The 21,758-nt window shown below is 39.8% G+C and overlaps 6 protein-coding genes across 8 annotated transcripts; 4 read left to right on the top strand and 2 right to left on the bottom strand.

Annotated features, from left to right (window-relative positions):
- The first annotated feature begins 550 nt into the window (after nucleotides 1-550).
- On the top strand, nucleotides 551-4,382 carry LOC104778573 (uncharacterized). Its single transcript, XM_010503026.2, has 3 exons — nucleotides 551-3,541; nucleotides 3,675-3,762; nucleotides 4,096-4,382. The coding sequence occupies exon 1, from the start codon at nucleotides 928-930 to the stop codon at nucleotides 3,127-3,129; it is 2,202 nt and encodes a 733-aa protein (XP_010501328.2). The 5' UTR covers nucleotides 551-927; the 3' UTR covers nucleotides 3,130-3,541; nucleotides 3,675-3,762; nucleotides 4,096-4,382.
- Nucleotides 4,383-5,334: 952 nt separating this feature from the next.
- Nucleotides 5,335-7,207, top strand: LOC104763504 (polygalacturonase-like). The gene is made up of 4 exons (XM_010486870.2): nucleotides 5,335-5,842; nucleotides 6,058-6,347; nucleotides 6,493-6,721; nucleotides 6,817-7,207. Exons 1-4 carry the CDS (start codon nucleotides 5,402-5,404, stop codon nucleotides 7,042-7,044), a joined length of 1,188 nt encoding a protein of 395 aa, XP_010485172.2. The 5' UTR covers nucleotides 5,335-5,401; the 3' UTR covers nucleotides 7,045-7,207.
- A 1,728-nt stretch (nucleotides 7,208-8,935) lies between these two features.
- Nucleotides 8,936-11,151, top strand: LOC104778572 (polygalacturonase-like). Its single transcript, XM_010503025.2, has 4 exons — nucleotides 8,936-9,485; nucleotides 9,977-10,266; nucleotides 10,425-10,653; nucleotides 10,769-11,151. The coding sequence occupies exons 1-4, from the start codon at nucleotides 9,048-9,050 to the stop codon at nucleotides 10,994-10,996; spliced, it is 1,185 nt and encodes a 394-aa protein (XP_010501327.1). The 5' UTR covers nucleotides 8,936-9,047; the 3' UTR covers nucleotides 10,997-11,151.
- A 205-nt stretch (nucleotides 11,152-11,356) lies between these two features.
- On the top strand, nucleotides 11,357-14,096 carry LOC104739103 (ankyrin repeat-containing protein At5g02620-like). Its single transcript, XM_087497882.1, has 3 exons — nucleotides 11,357-12,433; nucleotides 12,532-12,941; nucleotides 13,025-14,096. Exons 1-3 carry the CDS (start codon nucleotides 11,824-11,826, stop codon nucleotides 13,892-13,894), a joined length of 1,890 nt encoding a protein of 629 aa, XP_087354008.1. The 5' UTR covers nucleotides 11,357-11,823; the 3' UTR covers nucleotides 13,895-14,096.
- Nucleotides 13,883-19,220, bottom strand: LOC104763470 (type I inositol polyphosphate 5-phosphatase 13). Of its 3 annotated transcripts, XM_087497879.1 has the most exons (12): nucleotides 19,048-19,196; nucleotides 18,007-18,844; nucleotides 17,670-17,922; nucleotides 16,765-17,572; nucleotides 16,447-16,571; nucleotides 16,222-16,306; nucleotides 15,808-15,973; nucleotides 15,665-15,705; nucleotides 15,304-15,571; nucleotides 15,079-15,202; nucleotides 14,620-14,980; nucleotides 13,883-14,538 (listed from the first exon to the last, which is right to left on the bottom strand). In XM_087497879.1, the coding sequence occupies exons 2-12, from the start codon at nucleotides 18,836-18,838 to the stop codon at nucleotides 14,176-14,178; spliced, it is 3,426 nt and encodes a 1,141-aa protein (XP_087354005.1). In that variant the 5' UTR covers nucleotides 18,839-18,844; nucleotides 19,048-19,196; the 3' UTR covers nucleotides 13,883-14,175. The 3 variants fall into 3 exon arrangements, with proteins under 3 accessions (XP_087354005.1, XP_087354003.1, XP_087354000.1); XM_087497877.1 differs by having other exon boundaries at nucleotides 18,007-19,220; XM_087497874.1 differs by having other exon boundaries at nucleotides 15,665-15,973; nucleotides 18,007-19,208.
- A 359-nt stretch (nucleotides 19,221-19,579) lies between these two features.
- LOC147946509 (uncharacterized) lies at nucleotides 19,580-20,381 on the bottom strand. Its single transcript, XM_087496045.1, has one exon. It carries the CDS (start codon nucleotides 20,018-20,020, stop codon nucleotides 19,580-19,582), a length of 441 nt encoding a protein of 146 aa, XP_087352171.1. The 5' UTR covers nucleotides 20,021-20,381.
- Between the last annotated feature and the right edge of the window lie 1,377 nt (nucleotides 20,382-21,758).

Here is a 21,758-nt window from a genome sequence, read left to right as displayed (position 1 = left end):
TCTATTTGTTTTGGTTTTAATACTTGATGGATCAAAATTTTAAAATCCAACTCTTCGTATGTCCATTACAAGAAGAGAGATATGTTGGTACAAGTGATACTAGGTAGGAGAGCTAGGTTGGGTTGGTAAGATGACACTGTTGGAAGAAAAATTTAATTGAAACCACGCATCAACAATATCCACATATCAAATTTTTTATTTTTTTTAATATGTATGATAATTTTTTTTGTGTAGCCATCAAATAGATCTAAAACCTTCAATTTTATGTATATAAAACATAAATAATTGTATATGATCACATCTTGTACAAGATTATAGAATAAAATATTTTGAATAAATATTTTGAAACTGATGCAAAGTCCTAAGTGATAATTTAGGGTTGAAAAATATATAAAGTTTAGAGTTTGATTGTTTTTTTGTTTGGTCGGTTCAGGTAAATTTAGGTGTTATACATTATATTAACTTTTTGAAGTCATCATTGTAATAAATATTCAAATACTAGTGTTGAACCCAAGTTGTTCAATATGGGCCTGACTGGGCTTTAAGTGGTGTAGTTTCAAAACGCACCGTATTGTTCATCAAAATGACCGTTTCCCAAAGTCGATCATCGTCTTCGATGGCACGCTGTGCCCTTTCCAAGTTTCACTGAAAGAGAGAGAGAGAGAAAGAACAAAGTTCGTATTTTTTTCTTCTGGGTGGGAGTGTTCTGATATATCTCGTTGCAATTCGTATCATTAACGCTCGTTAATACCCAATCACTCGCTTTGGGCGGGTCAAGTTCCGGCGCAGAGATTTTAGGGTTTTTTTTTTTTTTTTTATAATCTCGAATCGAGCGAATGATTGGTTCTCCTGAAGACTCTGCTTAGTTCTTGGCGAGTACTTGGTGCTTTGTGATGAAGCGATGAAGCAGCCATTCATTGGCCTGTGATGAAGAGAGGTACTCTTTCTGGCTTCAGAAATTTCATTCAGCTCTTTGCACTTCGGTCTCGTGGACTCAGTTCCTCAACTTTAACCGATACTAGACCTTTTCCTGATTATTCACCAAAGAAAGCTTCATTAAGAGACACTGAATTGGTTCACCAAATCACCAATGTGATTAAGCTTCGTCGTGTTGAGCCTCTGCGGCGGAGTTTAAAGCCTTATGAATGCAAGTTCAAGACTGATCATTTGATTTGGGTTTTGTTGAAGATTAAGAGTGATTACAAGTTGGTTCTTGATTTCTTTGATTGGGCTCGCTCCCGTAGAGACTCCAACCTTGAATCCCTTTGTATTGTCATTCATTTGGCTGTGGCGTCGAAGGATCTTAAAGTGGCTCAGTCTCTTGTTAGTAGCTTTTGGGAGAGACCGAAGTTGAATGTTTCTGATTCCTTTGTACAATTTTTCGATCTTTTAGTGTATACCTACAAGGACTGGGGTTCGGATCCTCGTGTATTCGATGTGTTCTTCCAAGTACTAGTTGAATATGGAATGCTCCGTGAAGCGAGAAAGGTCTTTGAGAAGATGTTGAATTACGGATTGGTTCTCTCTGTTGATTCTTGCAATGTATACCTTGGCCGTCTTTCGAAAGACTGCAGTATTATTACTGCAACAGCAATCATAGTATTCAGGGAGTTTCCGGAAGTGGGTGTTTGTTGGAATGTTTCTTCTTATAACATTGTTATTCATTGTATTTCTCAACTCGGGAGAATAAACGAAGCTCACCATCTGCTCCTGCTTATGGAGCTGAAGGGCTACGCCCCTGATGTAATCAGTTACAGTACAGTGATAAATGGATATTGTAGATTCGGGGAACTTGATAAGGTTTGGAAGCTCATTGCAGAAATGAAACAGAAAGGGCTGAAGCCAAATTCTTATACTTATGGTAGCATAATTGATTTGCTCTGCAAGATTTGTAAGCTAGCCGAAGCAGAGGAGGCTTTTCGAGAGATGATAGAGCAGGGTATACTTCCTGACACAGTAGTGTATACAACTCTTATTGATGGTTTCTGCAAGCAAGGGAATATTCGGGCTGCGTCGAATTTTTTTTATGAGATGCACTCTCTGGATATTAGACCAGATGTTTTGACATATACTGCTATGATATCAGGGTTTTGTCAGATTGGCGACATGGTGGAGGCTGGTAAACTTTTCCATGAAATGCTTTGCAGGGGTTTAGAGCCGGATAGCATTACTTTTACTGAACTTATAAATGGATACTGCAAAGCAGGGCAGATGAAAGATGCTTTTAGGGTCCACAATCACATGATTCAGGCTGGGTGCTCCCCTAATGTCGTTACATACACCACATTAATTGATGGGCTCTGTAAGGAAGGGGACTTAGATTCAGCGAATGACCTTCTTCATGAAATGTGGAAATTAGGTCTTCAGCCAAATATTTTTACTTACAATTCCATTGTCAATGGTCTATGTAAGTCAGGTAGTTTTGAGGAGGCAGTTAAACTTGTTGGAGATTTTGAAGCTGCGGGTCTTAATGCAGACGCTGTAACTTATACAACCTTGATGGATGCCTACTGTAAAGCAGGGGAGATGGATAAAGCTCAAGAGATTTTGAAGGTGATGCTCGGGAAAGGGATTCAACCTACTATTGTCACATTTAACGTCCTGATGAATGGCTTTTGTTTGCATGGGATGTTAGAAGACGGTGAGAAGCTTCTAAATTGGATGTTGGCAAAAGGTATAGCGCCTAATGCAACCACATATAATTCTCTCATGAAGCAATATTGCATTAGAAATAACCTGAAGGCAGCAACTACAATTTATAAGGACATGTGTTCTCGGGAGGTAGGACCTGATGGTAAGACGTATGAGAATTTAGTTAAAGGCCATTGCAAGGCTAGGAACATGAAGGAAGCATGGTTTTTATTTCAGAAAATGAACGAGAAGGGATTTAGTGTCTCTGTCAGCACATATACCGCTCTCATTAAAGGATTCTTGAAGAGGAAGAAATTTGTGGAAGCGAGAGAAGTTTTTGACCAAATGAGAAAAGAAGGGTTAGCTGCGGATAAAGAAATTCTCGACTTTTTGAGTGATACAAAATACAAGGGAAGGAGGCCAGATACAGTTGTAGATCCTATTGATGAGATAATAGAGAGTTACCTTGTGGATGAGGAACTAAGGGAAGCCAATTAGCTGGTGGTAGGGTAGAACTCAAAAGGTTCATCTTATTGAGAATGAATGTGGTTCTGAAGGAGACATGATGCCTCCTTCCAAGTCTTAAAAGCATCAGGTCGTTAAGGAGCTCTTTAGATTGAAAAAGGCTGAAGGGGTTCTGCATATGAAACACCACAGAGAGTAAAAGCTTCTGATCAATCTGTTAGCAGATGACCCTGTTAATTGTGCGCAGCTACCGACAGGACTTCATGAGGAGTTTACTTCTCTGCCAACGCAACTTCATCTTGACAAGAGTATATGTGAACTCCTCCCTGAACGTTCTTGTTTGTTTCCTTATGTGTGAGGATTCTGCAGGTTCACATTAATTCTTACTGATTTGTCATTTGCTGAAAGAGAAGTGGTGCTGATGCAACTGAAATAACATCCAAGGGTGCGTACTTTTTAAAGTTCTTTCTTGCTTGATTTCTGTTTGCAGTCCAGTTTGCAATCGCTTACAAGACTTGAAAGTTCTGATCACACAAAAGCTTCTCACATGTTTGTTTATCCCTGGTTTTTAATCGTAGGGATATGTTTATTGATCCTGTTGAGCCAACTTCTAATCTCATGGTACATCGTGTTCTTAATGCTCACGGAGGACTTCTCAGTGAAGATGTAAGAGAGCTTAAACTAGTTTTATTTCTTCTTTTTGATGGGTTCATATCATATCTGCGATGACTTTGCGTTAATAGCAGTCTAGTCTTATGCCCATTCAGATTTTTGGTTGCTGACTAATCACCCTTGTATTTCTTCTAAGTTAGACCTGCTTAGGTGTGATTTTCTAACATTAATCCATGGAGAATATGGTAGTTGGGACTTGGGACAATGTCCAGGGTTCTTGTCCTTGATCTACTTACAGTTAAAATGGGAATATGGAAAGATTTTACAGTAGTTTATTTTGCCTGACAACTTGATAAAATATAACTCTCCTCTTTTCGGATTTCGCAGACAAGAACCACCACATAATGACATAATGTAAATGATGCCCAGGAGTCCTTTAACCTACATCAAGAAACTTTCATATTTGAAGGTTTAAGTTCACATTACACACATGAAGCCAACCAAAGAACAAGACTTTTTTGGTGCGTGATGACGTGTAGAAAACAGAGCATTATGTATTATGCAAAATGTATTTATGTTTATGTCATATTTGAAAGAAGAAAACAAAAAGTTACAATCTTAACATTGTTGTAGCTTAAATAATCCGAGAGCTCCGGCGTCTCTTTCTCCGTCAACTGCTCCGCCTCTTCTCTCTCTCCACCACTCACATGTCACATGCCATTCATTAAAGTTTATTTTCTTTTGCTACTTTCATTTATTTAATTGTAGTTTTTTACTTCAAAGTTCAAACATATATTATCCGAATCTTCTAAGCATTCAATGAACTTGTTGAAAAACCAATTCTTTTGTTTCACATCATAACCATGTGTTGAAATTTATCTGAATTAGTTTTAGATTAAAGACCATTTTTGAACCCCCCAGGCCCCAACAATGTTTAAAACCATCGCCCAAATCGGAATGTTTGGTTGGGAAAGTTAATTGTGTTTGGCGTTTCATCAACGCTTGAATTCGCTTCACAACATAATCTCCCCAACATAATCTGTTTTTTTTTTCTTCAACAGCTTGTCAAAACAAAACGACTATAAGATGAATAAAATAACTTGGAAAATACAAGATAAATTTAAAAAAATGGAGCTCATACATATATTGACTTTCTATAATTCTATTTAGAATGATTAACGATATCATTGATGTTAGTTTCAATAATGTGTGTGAGCTACATGCCTACATATGGTTAATCACATGTCTTTTTTTGGGTCAACAGCTAGTTAATCACATGCATGTCATGTGACATATACCGTATATATTATGTGTGATCTCGTCATATATATCTATAGTACTACGTACGTAATTATTTCACAATTCATAACTAACGGTATGATGGCCGTTTATTTAAAAGGAAAAGGGTTTACACATGTATAGGGCTAATTTAATTCATAATGTGCAACATAATGTCATCTTTGAATCAACGACTGTTGCTACTAAAAAAGTTCTATATCAACCATGTGAGCACCTAATGATTGGAAATGTTAAATTCAGAAACTCTTATCATATAGATAGCAGTATAGCACATGTACTTAATTGTACCATAGACTCCGATAACGAACCAATCATGCCCTCTCTATATATATGCCAATGGTTTGATGCATCTAAATCAATTCAAACATAAACTCAACGTCACATAGAAAAAAAAATGACAAAACCAGCTATAACATTTCCACTACTCTTCACACTTGTGATCACCTTCATCAATATATCGAGAAGCGCCTCCAACGTTTTCAACGTAGTTAGTTTCGGAGCCAAACCGGAGGGAGTCACCGATTCCACTGCAGCATTCCTCAAAGCATGGCAAGGGGCTTGTGGCTCGGCAGCTTCAGCCACAGTGGTGGTCCCGAAGGGGACATTTCTGTTGAAGGCAATAACGTTTGGAGGGCCATGCAAGAGTAAAATCACATTTCAAGTGTCGGGAACCGTCGTTGCTCCGGCAGATTACAGGGCCTTTGGCAACTCCGGTTACTGGATTCTCTTCAACAAGGTCAGTAAAATGTCACTTGTCGGCGGGACTTTCGACGCTCGAGCTAATGGGTTCTGGTCTTGTCGGAAATCTGGTCAGAATTGTCCTCCCGGTGTTAGGGTATGCTTCTGATCTCCTCTGTCTCTAACTTTATTAGGATTTTTAATTCATAATAATTGGAGAATAAAAAAGTAAGTTTCATAATAATAATTTCTGGACAATTCTATGGCACTGCTGATGATGATAATTCCTTCTTTTAATTATTATGTATGATATCAAACTCTAGTTGACTACCTCATATATATACTTATAAAATCTTTGATGCATTATTATAGTCAATATCTTTCAACTCGGCAAAAGACGTGATCATAAGTGGAGTGAAATCCATGAACAGCCAGGTCACCCATATGACCCTCAATGGTTGCAACAATGTGGTCGTCCGTAACGTCAGACTAGTGGCTCCAGGAAACAGCCCAAACACAGACGGTTTCCACGTTCAATTCTCCACCGGAGTCACATTCACCGGAAGCACCGTTCAGACCGGAGACGATTGTGTTGCTATCGGCCCTGGTACCCGCAACTTCCTCATCACCAAACTTGCTTGTGGCCCAGGTCACGGGGTTAGGTATACACACCGTTTGATTTCTTAGAATGATTATGGACAAATTACGTGTTTATATTATTAACTCTAAGTAATCATGAATTTCTAACTTAAAACTAGCAATAAGTAGATTGGTCATATAACTATATGATTATGTGATGACTCGCAGTATCGGGAGCTTGGCGAAGGATTTGAAAGAAGACGGAGTAGAAAACGTGACAGTATCGAGTTCCGTATTTACGGGAACACAAAACGGCGTGAGGATAAAGTCGTGGGCGAGGCCTAGCACTGGATTCGTTAGAAACGTCTTCTTCCAAAACCTAATAATGAAGAACGTTCAAAACCCTATCATAATAGACCAAAACTATTGTCCTTCTCACCAAGGTTGCCCTACTGAGGTATATAAATATCATCTTTTTTTTTATCAGGCTAATCCAATATGTAAAATCAACTTGGTCTAATAACTAATGATATATGTTTATGAATGTATTAGCGTTCGGGGGTGAAGATAAGTGGAGTGACGTATAAAAACATACAAGGAACGTCGGCGACACAGCAAGCAATGAAGCTAGTGTGTAGCAAGAGCAATCCATGCACAGGAATCATATTACAAGACATTAAGCTTACTTACAATAAAGGAGCTCCTGCTACTTCCTACTGTTTCAATGCTGCTGGGCAAAGTCTCGGTGTTATCCAACCTACTAGTTGTCTAAACCGATAATATCAAATATCTTAGTGTATATTTATTTGGTGAAAGATGAATTGGTAAAATGTTATTAGGGGATTTTAGTATTCATCTTTTAACCGTTGTTTTTGTAACGATTATAAGATTAATTTGAACGATGGTCCAAATAATTTTGGATACCAACCGGTTTGATCAGAAATACAGAATACCAAAAATACTTGTTTTTGTAACAATATATGATCATAATGATATGTAACATTACAAATTATTTAGTTATTTTCTTCACCAATAACATACTGTTTTCAGCAACGAAGAAAGTGGAAGACTTTGACCTGCCCCAATCACATTATTGCACCTTTTTTTATTTATTTAAAGAGCAAAATATAAGACAAATCTAGAGGAAACTGAAGAAAAAGAAAGCTTAGATGTGCTTTTTCTAATTGCATATAACTGACATAGTAATCAAATTTATAGATTTTGGAAATTTAACGAAATAAAGAAAACAAAAGGGATGACTGCTACTTAGTGCGCACAAAGAGCCTTCAGATTTACAAAGCCTTTTTCCATAAATCAGACTTTGTTAGGTTTCTAAAGATGCAGGGGATAGTAGTACTACATCATCGCTCTACTAAAATCTCCAACCTTTTTTATTCTCTTAACTCTCATCAGACCCCTCATCTTCCTCAGTCTCGACCTTCTAGCAGATTCTCGGTTCGACTGTTGTCTCTTCCCTGGTTTAACCTCTTTTTCATTATGTAGATAAAATAAACACACAACAACCATTCCAATACACAAAACAAAAATAAATAAATGTCACGGATAAAAAATAATTCAGCGAGAGCGGCGCAAGAATGAATACTATACCCAATGGTTGTTACGTTGAATTCAAAATGTCGAGAAACTAAGCTAACCATATATAGATATTGACTTTCTGTAATTCTTACCAGAATGATTAACGAATATGTATGATTGGGTTGGTTTCAATAATGTGACCTAGTTAATTATCACATGTCTTTTTTTTTTTTTGGGGTCAACTGCTAGTTGATCACATGTCCCGTCAAATAAATTTGTGGTGATGTCATCATCTATACATATGTGGGTTACTTTTTTTACCTTACATTTGCAATTCTATTTATATATAGTCGCTTAAAGAAAGAGAGAACAAACAAAAAAAGTATAAATGGCGTAATAACGACATTAACCGTGATGATGTGCATATACGTACGGTACGAATAATCGAAAGATTGCAAGATATGATCGAGTTCGAGTTGGTATATATTTTTATTGGACTTCAATTAAAAAATTTGTATTGTAAAAGTATTCCTGATTATCTTAAAACAGAAATTTGGTATTAAGATGCAAGGTAATGGCAGACGACAACTTTATTTGTTTATTTTATGGATTATATTATCGTTGTAAGGATTTTAAGAGATTTTAATACAGCATATTTTATTAAGAGTTTGTAAAAATATTCAATACTTAAAAAAATATCTATAGACTTTTGAGATAGGGGTTTTGGTTGAGTTTCTTGTATTAGAGAATTTATGTAAAATCGATAGTTTTTCTTGAATTATTATTGTTCATCCTCTATAGCGTTCATGTTATATACAGTTTTTTGTTCTAATGGATCGCTGAGTAAGTTTCCACGTATTTATTTTTATTCATCAATAATATATGGTACTACGGACATACCGAGCATATGAAATATAAATATGCTGCACATACATATGATCCATATTATATGGGAAACTGATAATGTGCAAAAATGTCATCGTAAATACAACGACCGTTGCTCCTAGAAATTATATTATCAATCATGTGTGCAGCTAATGATTTGAAAATGTAAACTCTTTTATCTATCATAAAATAATCACACCCTCTTATCATATAGATAGCACATGTACTTAATTGTACCATAGACTCCGATAACGAACCAATTATTAATTGCTCTTTCTCTATATATATGCCATGCATCAAATTAATTCAAACACAAACACAAACACAAACATAACACAAACTCATATTCACATATATAAAAAATGACAATACCAGCTATAACATTTCTTCTTCTCATCATCTTCCTCACCTTCATCGATGTCTCGAGCAGCGCCACCAACGTTTTCAACGTAGTTAGCTTCGGGGCCAAACCGGACGGGGTCACCGATTCCACCGCAGCGTTCCTCAAAGCATGGCAAGGGGCTTGTGGCTCCGCAGCCTCAGCCACAGTGGTGGTCCCGACGGGGACATTTCTGTTGAAGCAAATAACGTTTGGAGGGCTATGCAAGAGCAAACTCAAGTTTCAAGTGACCGGAACAGTCGTTGCTCCCGCAGATTACTGGGCCTTTGCCAATTCCGGTTACTGGATTCTCTTCAACAAGGTTAGCAGATTCTCAATGGTCGGTGGGACTTTCGACGCACGAGGTGATGGGTTCTGGTCTTGCCGGAAATCTGGTCAGAATTGTCCTCCCGGTGTTAGGGTATGCTTTCTCCTCTCCTCTATATATCAATGGTTACTGTAAATAAACACAACATTCTAACATTTTTACATAAGCGTAAGCACCATAATGCAAAAGAGCAATAATATATAGCTTTAATCATTTTTGATTACTAAAAGTCAGGATCCATCGTCCAATTATTTCCTTCTCATATCTAAAAACATGAAGTTGGATTTAACACACTTATGTTTCAATTTTATTTTATAGAAGTTGTATACAGGAACCATATAGTAGTTCTATAATAATGATTAGATATTGGAAGGGAATGGATTTTGGTCAAAATAACATGAAATTCTTATAATCTTATTTACTCGATCATCTCTCGCAATACAAATTACAATAATTTATTGCTTTTAATTCATTAATCTATATCAAACTTTATTAGGCTTCTTCATATATATACTTGTATAAAAAATATGTAAACTAACCGGCAAACCAATCTCATAATTAAAATCTTTGATGCATTACTGTAGTCAATATCGTTCAACGCGGCAAAAGACGTGATCATAAGTGGAGTGAAATCGATGAACAGCCAGGTCGGCCATATGACCCTCAACGGTTGCACGAATGTGGTCGTCCGTAACATCAGGCTAGTGGCTCCTGGAAACAGTCCAAACACCGACGGCTTCACCGTTCAATTCTCTACCGGAGTCACATTAACGGGAAGCACCATTCAGACCGGAGACGATTGTGTTGCTATCGGCCCTGGTACCCGCAACTTCCTCATTTCCAAACTTGCTTGTGGTCCAGGTCACGGGGTTAGGTATACACACACCGTCTAATTTCTTAGAATGATTTATGAACATAAATTATGTATATATATTATTAGGTACTTGTAAGAAATTATGAATTTCCAAATCAAAAAATAAGCAAGTAAAGCACTTAGCGGTCATACTCATATGATTATGTGACGATTGGCAGCATTGGGAGCTTGGCGAAGCAATTAAACGAAGACGGAGTAGAGAACGTGACACTCTCGAGTTCGGTATTCACCGGAACACAAAACGGTGTGAGGATAAAGTCATGGGCGAGGCCGAGTACGGGATTCGTTAGAAACGTCTTCTTCCAAAACCTAATTATGAAAAACGTCCAAAACCCAATCATAATCGACCAAAACTATTGTCCCTCCAACCTAGGTTGCCCTACTGAGGTACATATCCATATATCATACTTTTTTATCAAACTATACAATATGTTATTATATCGACTTAATTAGTGGTCCAATATATAACTAAATTTTTTTTTTATGTTTATGTATGTATTAGCATTCGGGGGTGAAGATAAGCCAAGTGACATATAAGAACATACAAGGAACGTCGGCGACACAGCAAGCGATGAAGCTAGCGTGCAGCAAGAGCAATCCATGTACAGGAATCACATTACAAGACATTAAACTTACTTACAACAAAGGAACACCTGCTACTTCCTATTGTTTCAATGCTATCGGAAAAAATCTTGGTGTCATTCAACCTACTAGTTGTCTAAACCGATAATATCATATATTTTTTGGTGTAAATTTATTTTGTGTGAGATGAAACGGTAAAATGTTATTAGAAAATTGATCTCTTTTTTAAATAGTTTTCTGTAAACAACCTATGATCTACAAAAAAATAGTATTGTTTTCGTTAATAAAATATCATTATCATAACTAATAATGTGAAGAGTTTGCCTCGTCACATCACTTTTTACCTCTTTTTTTTTCTTTGTCAGCACTCAGCACAGAGCAAAAAAAAAAAAAAAGACAAATCTAGAAGAAACATGAGGAAAAATGAAAAATAGAGAAATAGATAAATCACTACCAAAAAAATGAAAAATAGAGAAATTTAATACAATATTATAGATTTTGGAAATTTAACGAATATGTTAAGAAAATAAAAAAGGATGGCTGCTAAATTAGTTGAACAGCTGAAGATGCTGTCACTCAATGGCTTAGGACTAAGAATCAAACATGTGTGCGTACAAAAAAAGCCTTGAGATTTACAAACCCTTTTCCATAACTCAAGCTCTGTTGGGTTTGTCAGATGCAATGATACTTCACTCAACTTAAATCAGCTGCAACCTTTTTGTCTCCTCTCGTCACATACGTGTGATTGTGAATCTTTAGAAGAAATCTGGGTTAATCACAGGCAAAGTAAAGGTTTTTCATTACTAAAGCTGTTTCTTTTATTACGAATTAAGTGCTGCTGGAAAAGATCCAACCAGTGCTTCGATCAAAGTTGGGATCTTTAGATTTTGGGGGAAAAAAGAAACTCTTCTTCAAGATCTTTGTGTAATTTGATTTAGATACTTACTTAGTAGTACGAATCTAAAGGAGACGGAGATGAGTTCTTTGACTACTGTAATGGAGAAGCAAGAGAGTTTTCGAGGTAGTTCCATGGAGGAACAGCAGAGTCTCAGATGCGTTGGTTCAGAGAATCAAGCGAGAAAGGGAATACCTTTGGAGAAGCAAGTTAGTTTCCAAGCTGGGAATGCAGAGAAGCATGGAATCAAAGGGAGAGCATTGGAGAAACAAGAGAAGCCAATGGAGAGGCAGGGAAGCTTCCGTGGGTTCGTTGAGAAGCAGAAAAGCTTCCGGATAATAATGGAGAGACAGTTAAGTTTCATGAATGGTGGTAGTGGTAGTGAGAGGAAAAAGAAGAATGAGTCACCTGGTAAAAGAGGAGACTCTCCTCTTCACATTGCCGCTCGAACGGGGAATTTGGGAAAGGTTATGGAGTTGATACGAGACTGTAACAGTATCCAAGATCAGTTGAAGTTGTTGTTGTCAAAGCAGAATCTAGAAGGAGAGACTCCTCTCTACACTGCATCAGAAAACGGGTGTTCGTTAGTTGTTGAAGAGATGTTGAAACATATGGATCTTGATACCGCATCAATTGCAGCTAGAAACGGTTTTGATCCTTTCCATGTCGCAGCAAAACAAGGCCATCTTGGTAAACGAAGCTTTTGATATCTGATAATAGCTCAAGAACTTGTTTTATTGTGTACACTTTTTTTACATGAACCTTTGAATGTGCGCTGTCTTTTGCAGAGGCGTTGAAGAAACTATTGGAGACATTTCCAAATCTGGCTATGACGACGGATTCATCGTGTACAACTGCATTGCACACGGCTGCTACACAAGGACACATTGATGTGGTGAATCTTCTTTTGAAAACGAATCCTCATTTAGCTAAGATAGCTAAGAACAATGGTAAAACCGCACTTCATTCTGCAGCGCGGATGGGGCACAGAGAAGTGGTTAAGTCCTTGATAGGTAATGATGCAAGTATTGGGTTTAGAACCGATAAAAAGGGACAAACGGCACTTCACATGGCTGTCAAAGGTCAAAACGAAGGGATTGTCCTTGAGTTGGTGAAACCTGACCCTGCGGTTTTGAGTGTTGAGAATAACAAAGGGAATATGCCATTGCACGTTGCCACAAACAAAGGCCGTACTAAGGTATCAAATATCATTTGCTTTCCCCCGAGTTTCAAAGTCTGAATGAGAATACTAATGAAAGTGCTTATTGTCTTTACTTGCAGATAGTTCGATGTTTGGTATTATTTGATGGAATTAACCTCAATGCTATGAATAAGGCTGGAGATACCGCACTTGATATAGCTGAAAAGACTGGAAACTCAGAGCTTGTGTCGGTTCTGAAAGAAGCAGGAGCTGCAACAGCTAAAGATCTTGGGAAGCCTCAAAACCCGGCTAAACAACTTAAGCAAACAGTCAGCGACATTAAACACGAGGTACAGTCTCAGCTCCAACAGTCTCGCCAAACGGGTGTCAGGGTTCAGAAAATCGCAAAGAGACTGAAGAAGCTTCACATAAGCGGTTTAAATAATGCTATAAACTCAGCAACCGTTGTGGCTGTCCTAATTGCAACAGTTGCATTTGCAGCAATCTTCACCATACCTGGGCAATATGAAGAAGAAAGAACAAAGGGACCGTTGTCGTTAGGAGAAGCCCGCATAGCCAACAAAGCCCCGTTTTTAGTCTTCTTCATATTCGACAGCTTGGCACTGTTCATATCTTTGGCTGTTGTTGTGGTGCAGACTTCGGTTGTGGTGATTGAGCAAAAGGCCAAGAAGAAGCTTGTGTTTGTGATCAACAAGCTCATGTGGTTGGCTTGTTTGTTCATATCCATTGCATTTGTTTCTCTTTCATTTATCGTTGTGGGTAAGGAGGACATTTGGCTGGCGATTTGTGCGACGATTATAGGCGGGACGATTATGCTAACCACGATAGGTGCAATGTGTTACTGTGTGGTCATGCATAGGATTGAGGAATCTAAACTGAAAAGCTTAAGGAAAGAGAGAAGCAAATCGAAGTCTTTCTCACTGTCTCGTATGCCTTCAGAGTCAGAGATTCTCAATAGCGAATTCAACAAGAGAATGTATGCACTCTGAGACTAAAATCTCAGGAATGGACAGTTTAATGTAAGAGAGTAACAAATGTATACGCGGATCACGTACCTGTGAACCGTTTTAATTCAAGTGAGGAGATACAATACATGCTACCTGAGGAATAGTCTCGAAGCAAATCTACAATTTTTTGACACAACGGATTTTCTAAAGAATCAAAGAATAAATCAAACCGATTCTTCTTTCACCTGATGCATATCTTGTGATGTCTTTGTTGTCCTTCTGCTCTAAGTTCTAGTTAAAACTGTCAATGTTACAAGAGCTCATCACCGGCTTTTACCTCGTTTAACCGAGTCTTCAGTTTTTGGTCTAGTGCTTCCATTACGGGTAATATCTGTTGGGTAACGACGTGAACCGCCTAAGTTCTTTGTTAGGTTTGTGGGTCTATTCTCAATGAGGCATACTCTGGCTGAGAAGCAGTGACGGACTTTGATAGAGTGGCTTGTCAATGTAGTTGAACAGCTTCCTCGAATGTTCACTACCAGGATGGCTTCTTTATCTCGAGTATCTTCGCACCACCAATTCTGTGGGATGCCATCAACATATTCCTCCAATGAGTGAAAATCTTCATGATGAACTTTCACGTCCACAGATCCTTCCGGATGTATTATCCCGGCTGCAGGCGAAACCTAAAAGAACAAAATTCTTGTATATCACTAAATCTTGAATACTACATGAACATCATTTGGCGTCGAAAGAGAATTTAATACCTCAAGCCAGCGTGGCAGACCAAAGGAGCCTCGTGGATTATAGTCAGAATCTTCTCCATCATCCTTTACTATAGCTTGTCCGGCGCATAGAATGTTAAAAATGGCTTTGTTCGTGGTTGAATTGTTTGTGATTGTTAGGATGACTGTGTCCTGACTCTGAAGAACAATGTTGTTGGTGCTCACAGTAGTTTCTGGAACCAATCTTAAATCTTCGAAAATGGATAGTATCTTCTCATTAGACCTTACTATTTTCCCCAGCTCCTGTCTCCGCACAGATTTATCAACGTGAGCTATAGTTGCATGAAATTTGCAGCGCACGGGTTTGTGATCGCTCTCAGTAACATCCATGCAAGCTTCATACCTGTTGATACAGGCAGGTAGAAATGTTAGAATGTGCAAAACAAATTGAAGATACAGGAAAAAGCGAGAAACATCATAAAGCTCGTCATGATACCATACATTATAACCGATGAGACTACAGGGCATTGCAAATTGCTCTCTGAGAATGGGCTGGATTGAGTATCCCTATAGATAACTCTGTCACACCATGCAGGAATTCGCTTTTTCTCACCTGAATCATATCCTGGAGAGTACACAGCACAGAAAGTTTAGGTTTTTATGGAACCAATTCCAGTTTTTTCAAATTCATATATTAATGTATCTATATTTCAAATCCATTATCACCTCCTAAGCCTGAGCGATTCCTTTCGAATTTGTACGTGGGAGGGAAAGTGATTAATGCCTCACGCATTCCTTGGAAGACTTTTCCAACTTTCATCTCTGCTCTAAGTTGGTCTCTTTCTCTGAGCCAATCAAAAGATCTCTGTGAAATGAAGTCCCTTGCTTCATCATAGGATATACCAAACAGCCTATAGTTGAAATCGCCAAAAAATGTGACCATGTCTGCTGCTGCTAGATCAGACTTGGTTTCTTCAGCGCCGGTGCTTGGAATCTGGAAAGGAGCAAACAGCATAAACTTGGGACCAACCTTGTGAAGCAATGATATAATTTAAGTGTATAAGTATAAGTAATGATGAGAACATACAGTGTTACTCTTGGTTGTATAAGCTGCTGTTGACACGCCAGCTGCAAGAGAGAGGGCCCATGGCAAACCAGAAGAATAAAGTAGCCAAAATAAATATGTGGAAAAGCCAAGTGAGCAAGACAAAAACAGGTACGGCACCATACCAGCTGCAGTGTTATTTAGATTTTGTCCCCGGGAAAACACCATCAATCGAAAAATGTGATTGAAATCTGCGTTTCTGCGATTGACTGCTTCCAAATGTGCAGCCAAGTGGCAATTCACAAAGCACATAATTCGGTCATAAACTCTGATTCTCAGACCTACACCTCCCTGTTTGACAAGTACGCAAATAATGTAAGGCTTAGTAAGGTAGAAGAGAAGCTACACATTGCGGCAAAAGGCTAAGCTTTTTCCTGTGTAATCATTAAGTGGGTCATATGCATTGCAAGCAAGCAACAAATTTCATAAGATAAATTGCATCTTCACAAGCACAAAAGAGAACAAATATACACTGAAGTGTGTATTTCCTAATCAGACTTAAATAGTCAAATATGAAGTGGAGATGAAGTAAGACATACTTTGTTGCCAATGGCACGGCCAAAGCCACATGGAACTGCTGCAACATCAAGATCTCCAACATGTGTTCTAATATCCTTCCTCGCCCTAAATAGAAAAGTACAAGTGAAACAGAGTTAAGTGGGTCAATCATGGAAGATAAACAACTCCTCATTGTAAACCTTGTAAAAAAGTGTTGGAAAGATAAGCCAGAGAATGCAACATGTCATAAGTGAACTTTCACATACCAAAGAGATATCAGAAGTCCTGCCAACTGCCTTGAACCCATACGCTCGAAAGTCTTCTTCTCATCAAGTGCTTTTCCAATTGCATCAATCCACCACTGCCCCACAGCACTTCCTTCAAGTCCAACCTACACACGCAATCCAAATATGGTGTGAAACCAAATATGTAGATGACAGCATGATCGCATATAAATTGAAGTACAATGTTCTAAACATGCTAGTGAATGCCGTTCTCTCAATAACCATATGCTCTACTAGATTTCATCTCTGACGGCAAAGTTCTAGTTCAAACAAAATCACACTAGTCATAAAAGGAGTTACCGTTTCTTTAGCAGCAGACATAGCAAGGAAGCCTGCACCCATCTCCACCTCTTGCAACCCGACAACAACAATGCCCACATCTGAAGTGACAGAGCCCAGCCACGACATAAGTGCATCGTGTGAAGCCCGTCCTTGACCAACATTCCAGGTACCAATTAAAACTCTAACATTGTCTTGTCTGGCATATGAAGTTTCCTTCTGAGACAATTCCGTTCGGATTATATTGTCCAGGGGTCCTGGAGATGTCACATACCATCCTCGTACTCCACCATGAGTGGCCAGACTAAAAATGAAACCACCCCCTGCTGCTAGCTTAATCACAGGCTCATTGTGTGCAACCCAGCTTGAAATTAGCTTTCCGTCGGAATCCAAGACCTGGATGTAGCCACTTGCATAACCCACATATAATCGATCACCAAAAGTGCAAAAGCACAAAACAGGACGTTGATGGTGATTCACATCCCGCAAGCGGTTTCCATTTGCATCCCACTGAACAATGAGTCCACTTATGCTTCCAGTCCAAATTGTTCCATCTACAGCTAACACGATAGCCTCAGTCTTCCTAGTATCTTCTGAAAACGCTCCTGCACTTCTAGTGGCGACTCGGCGAACAGCTCCTGCAGCTCCCATTATGGCATTACGTGATCGCTGCAGAAAGCCCTGTGGTTTTTCTCTTTTTGAGCCAGAGAAAAATTTCAGTTTCATCTCATCATCAACTTGTTGATCTTGAATGGGTGGCATGTCCACACGATTCTCAACTTGCCCCTCAACATTTAAAACTTTCAGAAGGTCTTTACTCCGAGCATCCCTGCGCACACAAATGTCTTACAATGATCAGCAAGCACAATGAGAGGAACAGTCCATCTGCTAAAGTGCATTGCCACACAGAAAAAAAAAAAGCCTACCAGATTGAAAACGAGAGTGACTGCACAGCCCACACTTTAGCTTTTACTGAATCGGCTAACAAAAACTTGACTTCTGAGGAAGATATGCTACATGTCCCATTGACAGTAACTTGGCTCCTGAGGTCAATAGCAGACCTCTCCACTAATAACGCAGCCATGTGTTTCTCCTCCTGTTTAAGCAGAAGAGATTTCTCTAATGGATCCCAAGGCCAAATTTTTATCACACCTCCTTCAGAACATGACCACATATCACCTACATCATAACCACAAGCATAAGCAGAGATAAAAAAGAACATAATTTTCAGCTCAATCAATCCTCGAACCGAGAATAACTAACCATAAGAGCTAATGACAATGGAATTGACAGGACCACGATGAGCTTGCCACGAGATTCGTTCCTTGAAAGGATTCAAATCATCATCATCATGATCATCATCAGAAGCATCAGAAGGCTGCTTAATCATATTCCAAGCCCTGATTTTGCCATCCTTATGACCACTCCACACAAGCTTGTTGCTTTCATCAGCGACCAAACACATAGTGGGAGAAGTAGTAACAGACTCATGAAACGGGGCCGTATCCTCATCCCCTCGGCGTACCTGGCCACCAATCCCACACCCTGCCTCATACGCATCTTCCAAATTCCAAAACCTGACACCATTCTCTTGGCCAGCCCAAAGCTGCGTCTCCGTACAAGCAATGTTCCTCAAGAATTTCCCAGTCTGCGTCTCCCTCAACGGATGCGGCCTCAGTTCAAGACACGGCGGACGTCCGGGATGCACCGCCGCACGCACCGGAACCTTAAATATCCCGGAACCGCCTCCCGCTCCGATGAACTCCGGCAAAGGCTCGGTATCGTCTTCCCCAAGACCGACATTAGGAGGAGGATTAACGATGAGGTAATCCTCAGCTCCTCCTCCTCCGCCGTTGTTTCCATCAGCGGCGTTATCTCCGCTAACGATGTTAGCCGCGGTGGAGAATTCGTCGTCGGAGGAGTCGAAATAAACGGTTTCGGATCCTAAAGTGGCGGATCTAGGAACCTCGTCGAGGCTGTGTTTGCGGATCTGGTGGTGAGGCTTTTGATCGAACTGTAAGCTAAAAGACTGCGTCTTTCGCCGCGGCGGAACAGGGACGAGCGTGGACAATGCCTCTTCGTCTTCGTCTTCCATGATTACCTGTGGCTGTGAATCCATGGATAATGATGATTATGATCAAAGGGGTCGGAGGAAATTTGGGAATGAGACTAAATGGGGGAAGAGAAAGTAGAAGTCAGGAGAAAAGAGAATGAGAGGAGAGCACGTCGTCGTGGTTGTTGGAGAGAGAAAGACTAAGAGAAGAACAAGGAGAAGGAGAAGGAGAAGGAGAAGGAGAGAGATACATGACGACGACAAGTGTACGGAAGCGAAAGTCTTGGTCTTTGTTTGTTTCATTGAGTTTGGTTTTCTTCTTCTTCTTCTGATGAGCTTCTGCAAAAAAAAAAAAAAAAAAAGAATGTTCTGTGATTCTCCAAGGAAGACGCAGTCAAAGATTATCAACTCCAGTCCTTGTCACGTTCTTTATATTTTTATAAAATTATGATTATTCCCTTAGGTTTCCGATGTCTCTCTTACGTTCAAAGGCCGACTCACACAAACTATAGGCCCATTAAAGTGAAGCCCAATATTTACCCTATATATATGCGGCGTTGGGGCGTTGGGCCGTTGGTATCTGTATATTATTATTAGTTTTGTCAATTTTTTTTTTTTTATTTAAGAATTTTTTAGATATAAACATTTTCTTTTTGCTAAGCATGTAAATATCATTAGAATGAATAAAGGTTTTACAATGATTGAAATACCTATTCGAAAAGCAACCTTGGCAAAAAAATAAAACAAGGTTACAATAGAGTTAGAGGAAATTTGGGATGCGTATTAGCGGATCCAAAGTGGCAATAGGTCCTCCCAGTGCTTCCTGTGACCTCTTGATGTGATGATGTCCTTCATTTCACGGTCCACGAACTTGAAGATGATGGATGGAGCAAGCCTGGAGGAATTGTGCAAGATGTTATTTCGCTGTCTCCATAAGTTGTAAACCACGACCTGAGCAGATAACTTCCTGATGAGCGAAGGGGCGGTTGGGGAGGATTGTCGGGTCCAGGAGAGGAGTTCTGACCATGAACTAAATAGCCTTTGGCGGGGGCAAAGCCTCGTGAAGGTTAACTTCCAGACCTGAGCAGCAAACTCGCAGACCAGGGAGATGTGGTCGCGAGTCTCAGATGCGATGGAACAGAGACAACAAGCATCAAACTGAATTATCCCCCAAGAGGACAACCTTTGGCGAGTGGGGAGCCTATTCAGGTGACTGACCCACATATGGAAAGCAAATTTAGGGACCGCACCTCTGAACCATATAGAATTTGTCCAACTTTGCTTAGGTTTCCTCGGTCTCGTGGCTTCCCAGGTCGTCGCTGTAGAGAAGTCGTGGTATGGTTTATTTTCCACACACCAAATATAAACATCTTGGTCTTGTTCAGGCGACGAGGGTTGCAGAGTGAGGAGGTGGTCATGGATTTCCCGTGCCGCAAGGGATCTAGAGAGAGGTAATCTCCATCCGGAGCCCTCAATAGTCTCCACCACCTTTGCAGAAATGGGAATGCGAAGGCTTCGGGCTCCATAGTCACCTAGACGATTTATAAGCGGACCAAGCGATGTCCAACTGTCAAACCAAAAAGAAGCAGTGAAGCCATTACCCACTCTGCATTTTATGAATTTTTCCGCTAGAGGTCTGAGGTTCAGCAGCGTTTTCCAAGCCCAAGAACCGCCAGTTGGATAGTTTACAGCCCAGAGAGAGTCGTTCCTGAGGTGGTGTAGACGATGCCAAGATGCCCACAAAGAGTTTGATGGCTCAAACAACCTCCACACTAGTTTCAAGAGCAACGTTTTGATCCAATCTGAAAGCCTTCTGAGGCCAAGATCCCCTTCTGATTTTGGTAGACAGACCACTTCCCAAGCAACTTTAGCTCTTTTTCCTTCGTCAATATTTCCCGACCAGAGGAATCTGGCACAAAGACTCTCAATCCTTTTGATACAGCCCTTAGGGAGGATGAACGTAGACATCCAGAAGTTTATAGAACTAAAGATGACTGAAGATATTAGTTGCAGCCGCCCTGCGAAGGAAAAGGACTTTGTCACCCATGATCTGAACTTTGAGGAGATTTTTTCCAGGAGAGGTTCATATTCCGCTATACGCAATCGTCTGTGCATAAGGGGAAGGCCCAAGTATCTGATTGGGAGCGCACCTAAAGGGAAATCATACGTTTCCAACATCAAGCTTTCATTGTTTTCTAGGCCTCCATGAAACAAGTGACTCTTATCTTTGTTTACCTTGAGACCAGACCAAGATGCGAAGTCATCTAGCGTTTCGCAAATACCATGAAGTGACGAACGACCCCCATCAAAGAAAATCATTACATCATCGGCAAACATTAGGTGGGAAATGGAGAGGTCTGAGGCCTTAGGATGGTAATGAATATATTCGGCGTCAAATCGAGTCTGTAGTAGCTTTGAAAACACTTCCATGGCTAGGACGAAGAGATAGGGGGAGAGGGGATCCTCCTGTCTCAAGCCCTTGGAGCTTTTGAAGAAACCACCATGGCACCCATTATCGCAAACTGTGAAAGATGGCGTGGAGATGCATTGGTATACCCAGTTTATAAATCTCTCAGGAAGTTGAATGGCTCTTAATGCAGAAATAACAAAATCCCACCTAACCGAGTCAAACGCTTTGCGTAAATCTACCTTCAACATGCCTCTAGGTGAGATATTTCGCCAGTTGTAACCATGCACCATTTCAGTCGCCAACAAAACATTTTCTGCTAGAGAACGACCCGGGAGGAAAGCTGACTGAAAAGGGGAGATGACCGTTGATAGAAGACTCTGGAGCCTGTTTGTTAAAAGTTTGGCAATGACTTTATAAAGCGTGTTTAAACAAGATATAGGCCAGAAGTCTGCAGCAGTAGTCGCATTCACTGACTTGGGAATAAGTGTTAGAGTGGTAGCATTCCATTGCTTTAGCAGGGAGCCAAAGCTGAAGAATTCTCTGATGGCAGCG

The sequence above is a fragment of the Camelina sativa genome, chromosome 3 (genome assembly GCF_030686135.1).
Source record: "Camelina sativa cultivar CO46 ecotype springtype chromosome 3, ASM3068613v1".
NCBI lineage: Eukaryota > Viridiplantae > Streptophyta > Magnoliopsida > Brassicales > Brassicaceae > Camelina > Camelina sativa.
The sequence above is the reverse complement of the archived record's forward strand: the minus strand, read 5'-3'. Positions and strand labels throughout refer to the sequence as shown.

What these genes read in the sequence shown, in the direction of transcription:
- LOC104778573 (XM_010503026.2), top strand. Translation starts at nt 928, where the DNA reads ATGAAGAGAGGTACTCTTTCTGGCTTCAGAAATTTCATTCAGCTCTTT.
- LOC104739103 (XM_087497882.1), top strand. Translation starts at nt 11,824, where the DNA reads ATGAGTTCTTTGACTACTGTAATGGAGAAGCAAGAGAGTTTTCGAGGT. An exon ending in AGCAAAACAAGGCCATCTTG is followed by an intron (nt 12,434 to 12,531) that starts GTAAACGAAGCT and finishes TGTCTTTTGCAG; the next exon opens with AGGCGTTGAAGAAACTATTG. An exon ending in CAAACAAAGGCCGTACTAAG is followed by an intron (nt 12,942 to 13,024) that starts GTATCAAATATC and finishes CTTTACTTGCAG; the next exon opens with ATAGTTCGATGTTTGGTATT.
- LOC104778572 (XM_010503025.2), top strand. Translation starts at nt 9,048, where the DNA reads ATGACAATACCAGCTATAACATTTCTTCTTCTCATCATCTTCCTCACC. An exon ending in GGTCCAGGTCACGGGGTTAG is followed by an intron (nt 10,267 to 10,424) that starts GTATACACACAC and finishes GACGATTGGCAG; the next exon opens with CATTGGGAGCTTGGCGAAGC. An exon ending in ACCTAGGTTGCCCTACTGAG is followed by an intron (nt 10,654 to 10,768) that starts GTACATATCCAT and finishes TGTATGTATTAG; the next exon opens with CATTCGGGGGTGAAGATAAG.
- LOC104763470 (XM_087497874.1), bottom strand. Translation starts at nt 18,862, where the DNA reads ATGGATTCACAGCCACAGGTAATCATGGAAGACGAAGACGAAGAGGCA. An exon ending in TCACTCTCGTTTTCAATCTG is followed by an intron (nt 17,573 to 17,669) that starts GTAGGCTTTTTT and finishes TTGTGTGCGCAG; the next exon opens with GGATGCTCGGAGTAAAGACC. An exon ending in TGTCTGCTGCTAAAGAAACG is followed by an intron (nt 16,572 to 16,764) that starts GTAACTCCTTTT and finishes TTGCGTGTGTAG; the next exon opens with GTTGGACTTGAAGGAAGTGC.
- LOC104763504 (XM_010486870.2), top strand. Translation starts at nt 5,402, where the DNA reads ATGACAAAACCAGCTATAACATTTCCACTACTCTTCACACTTGTGATC. An exon ending in GGCCCAGGTCACGGGGTTAG is followed by an intron (nt 6,348 to 6,492) that starts GTATACACACCG and finishes GATGACTCGCAG; the next exon opens with TATCGGGAGCTTGGCGAAGG. An exon ending in ACCAAGGTTGCCCTACTGAG is followed by an intron (nt 6,722 to 6,816) that starts GTATATAAATAT and finishes TGAATGTATTAG; the next exon opens with CGTTCGGGGGTGAAGATAAG.
- LOC147946509 (XM_087496045.1), bottom strand. Translation starts at nt 20,020, where the DNA reads ATGTGGGTCAGTCACCTGAATAGGCTCCCCACTCGCCAAAGGTTGTCC.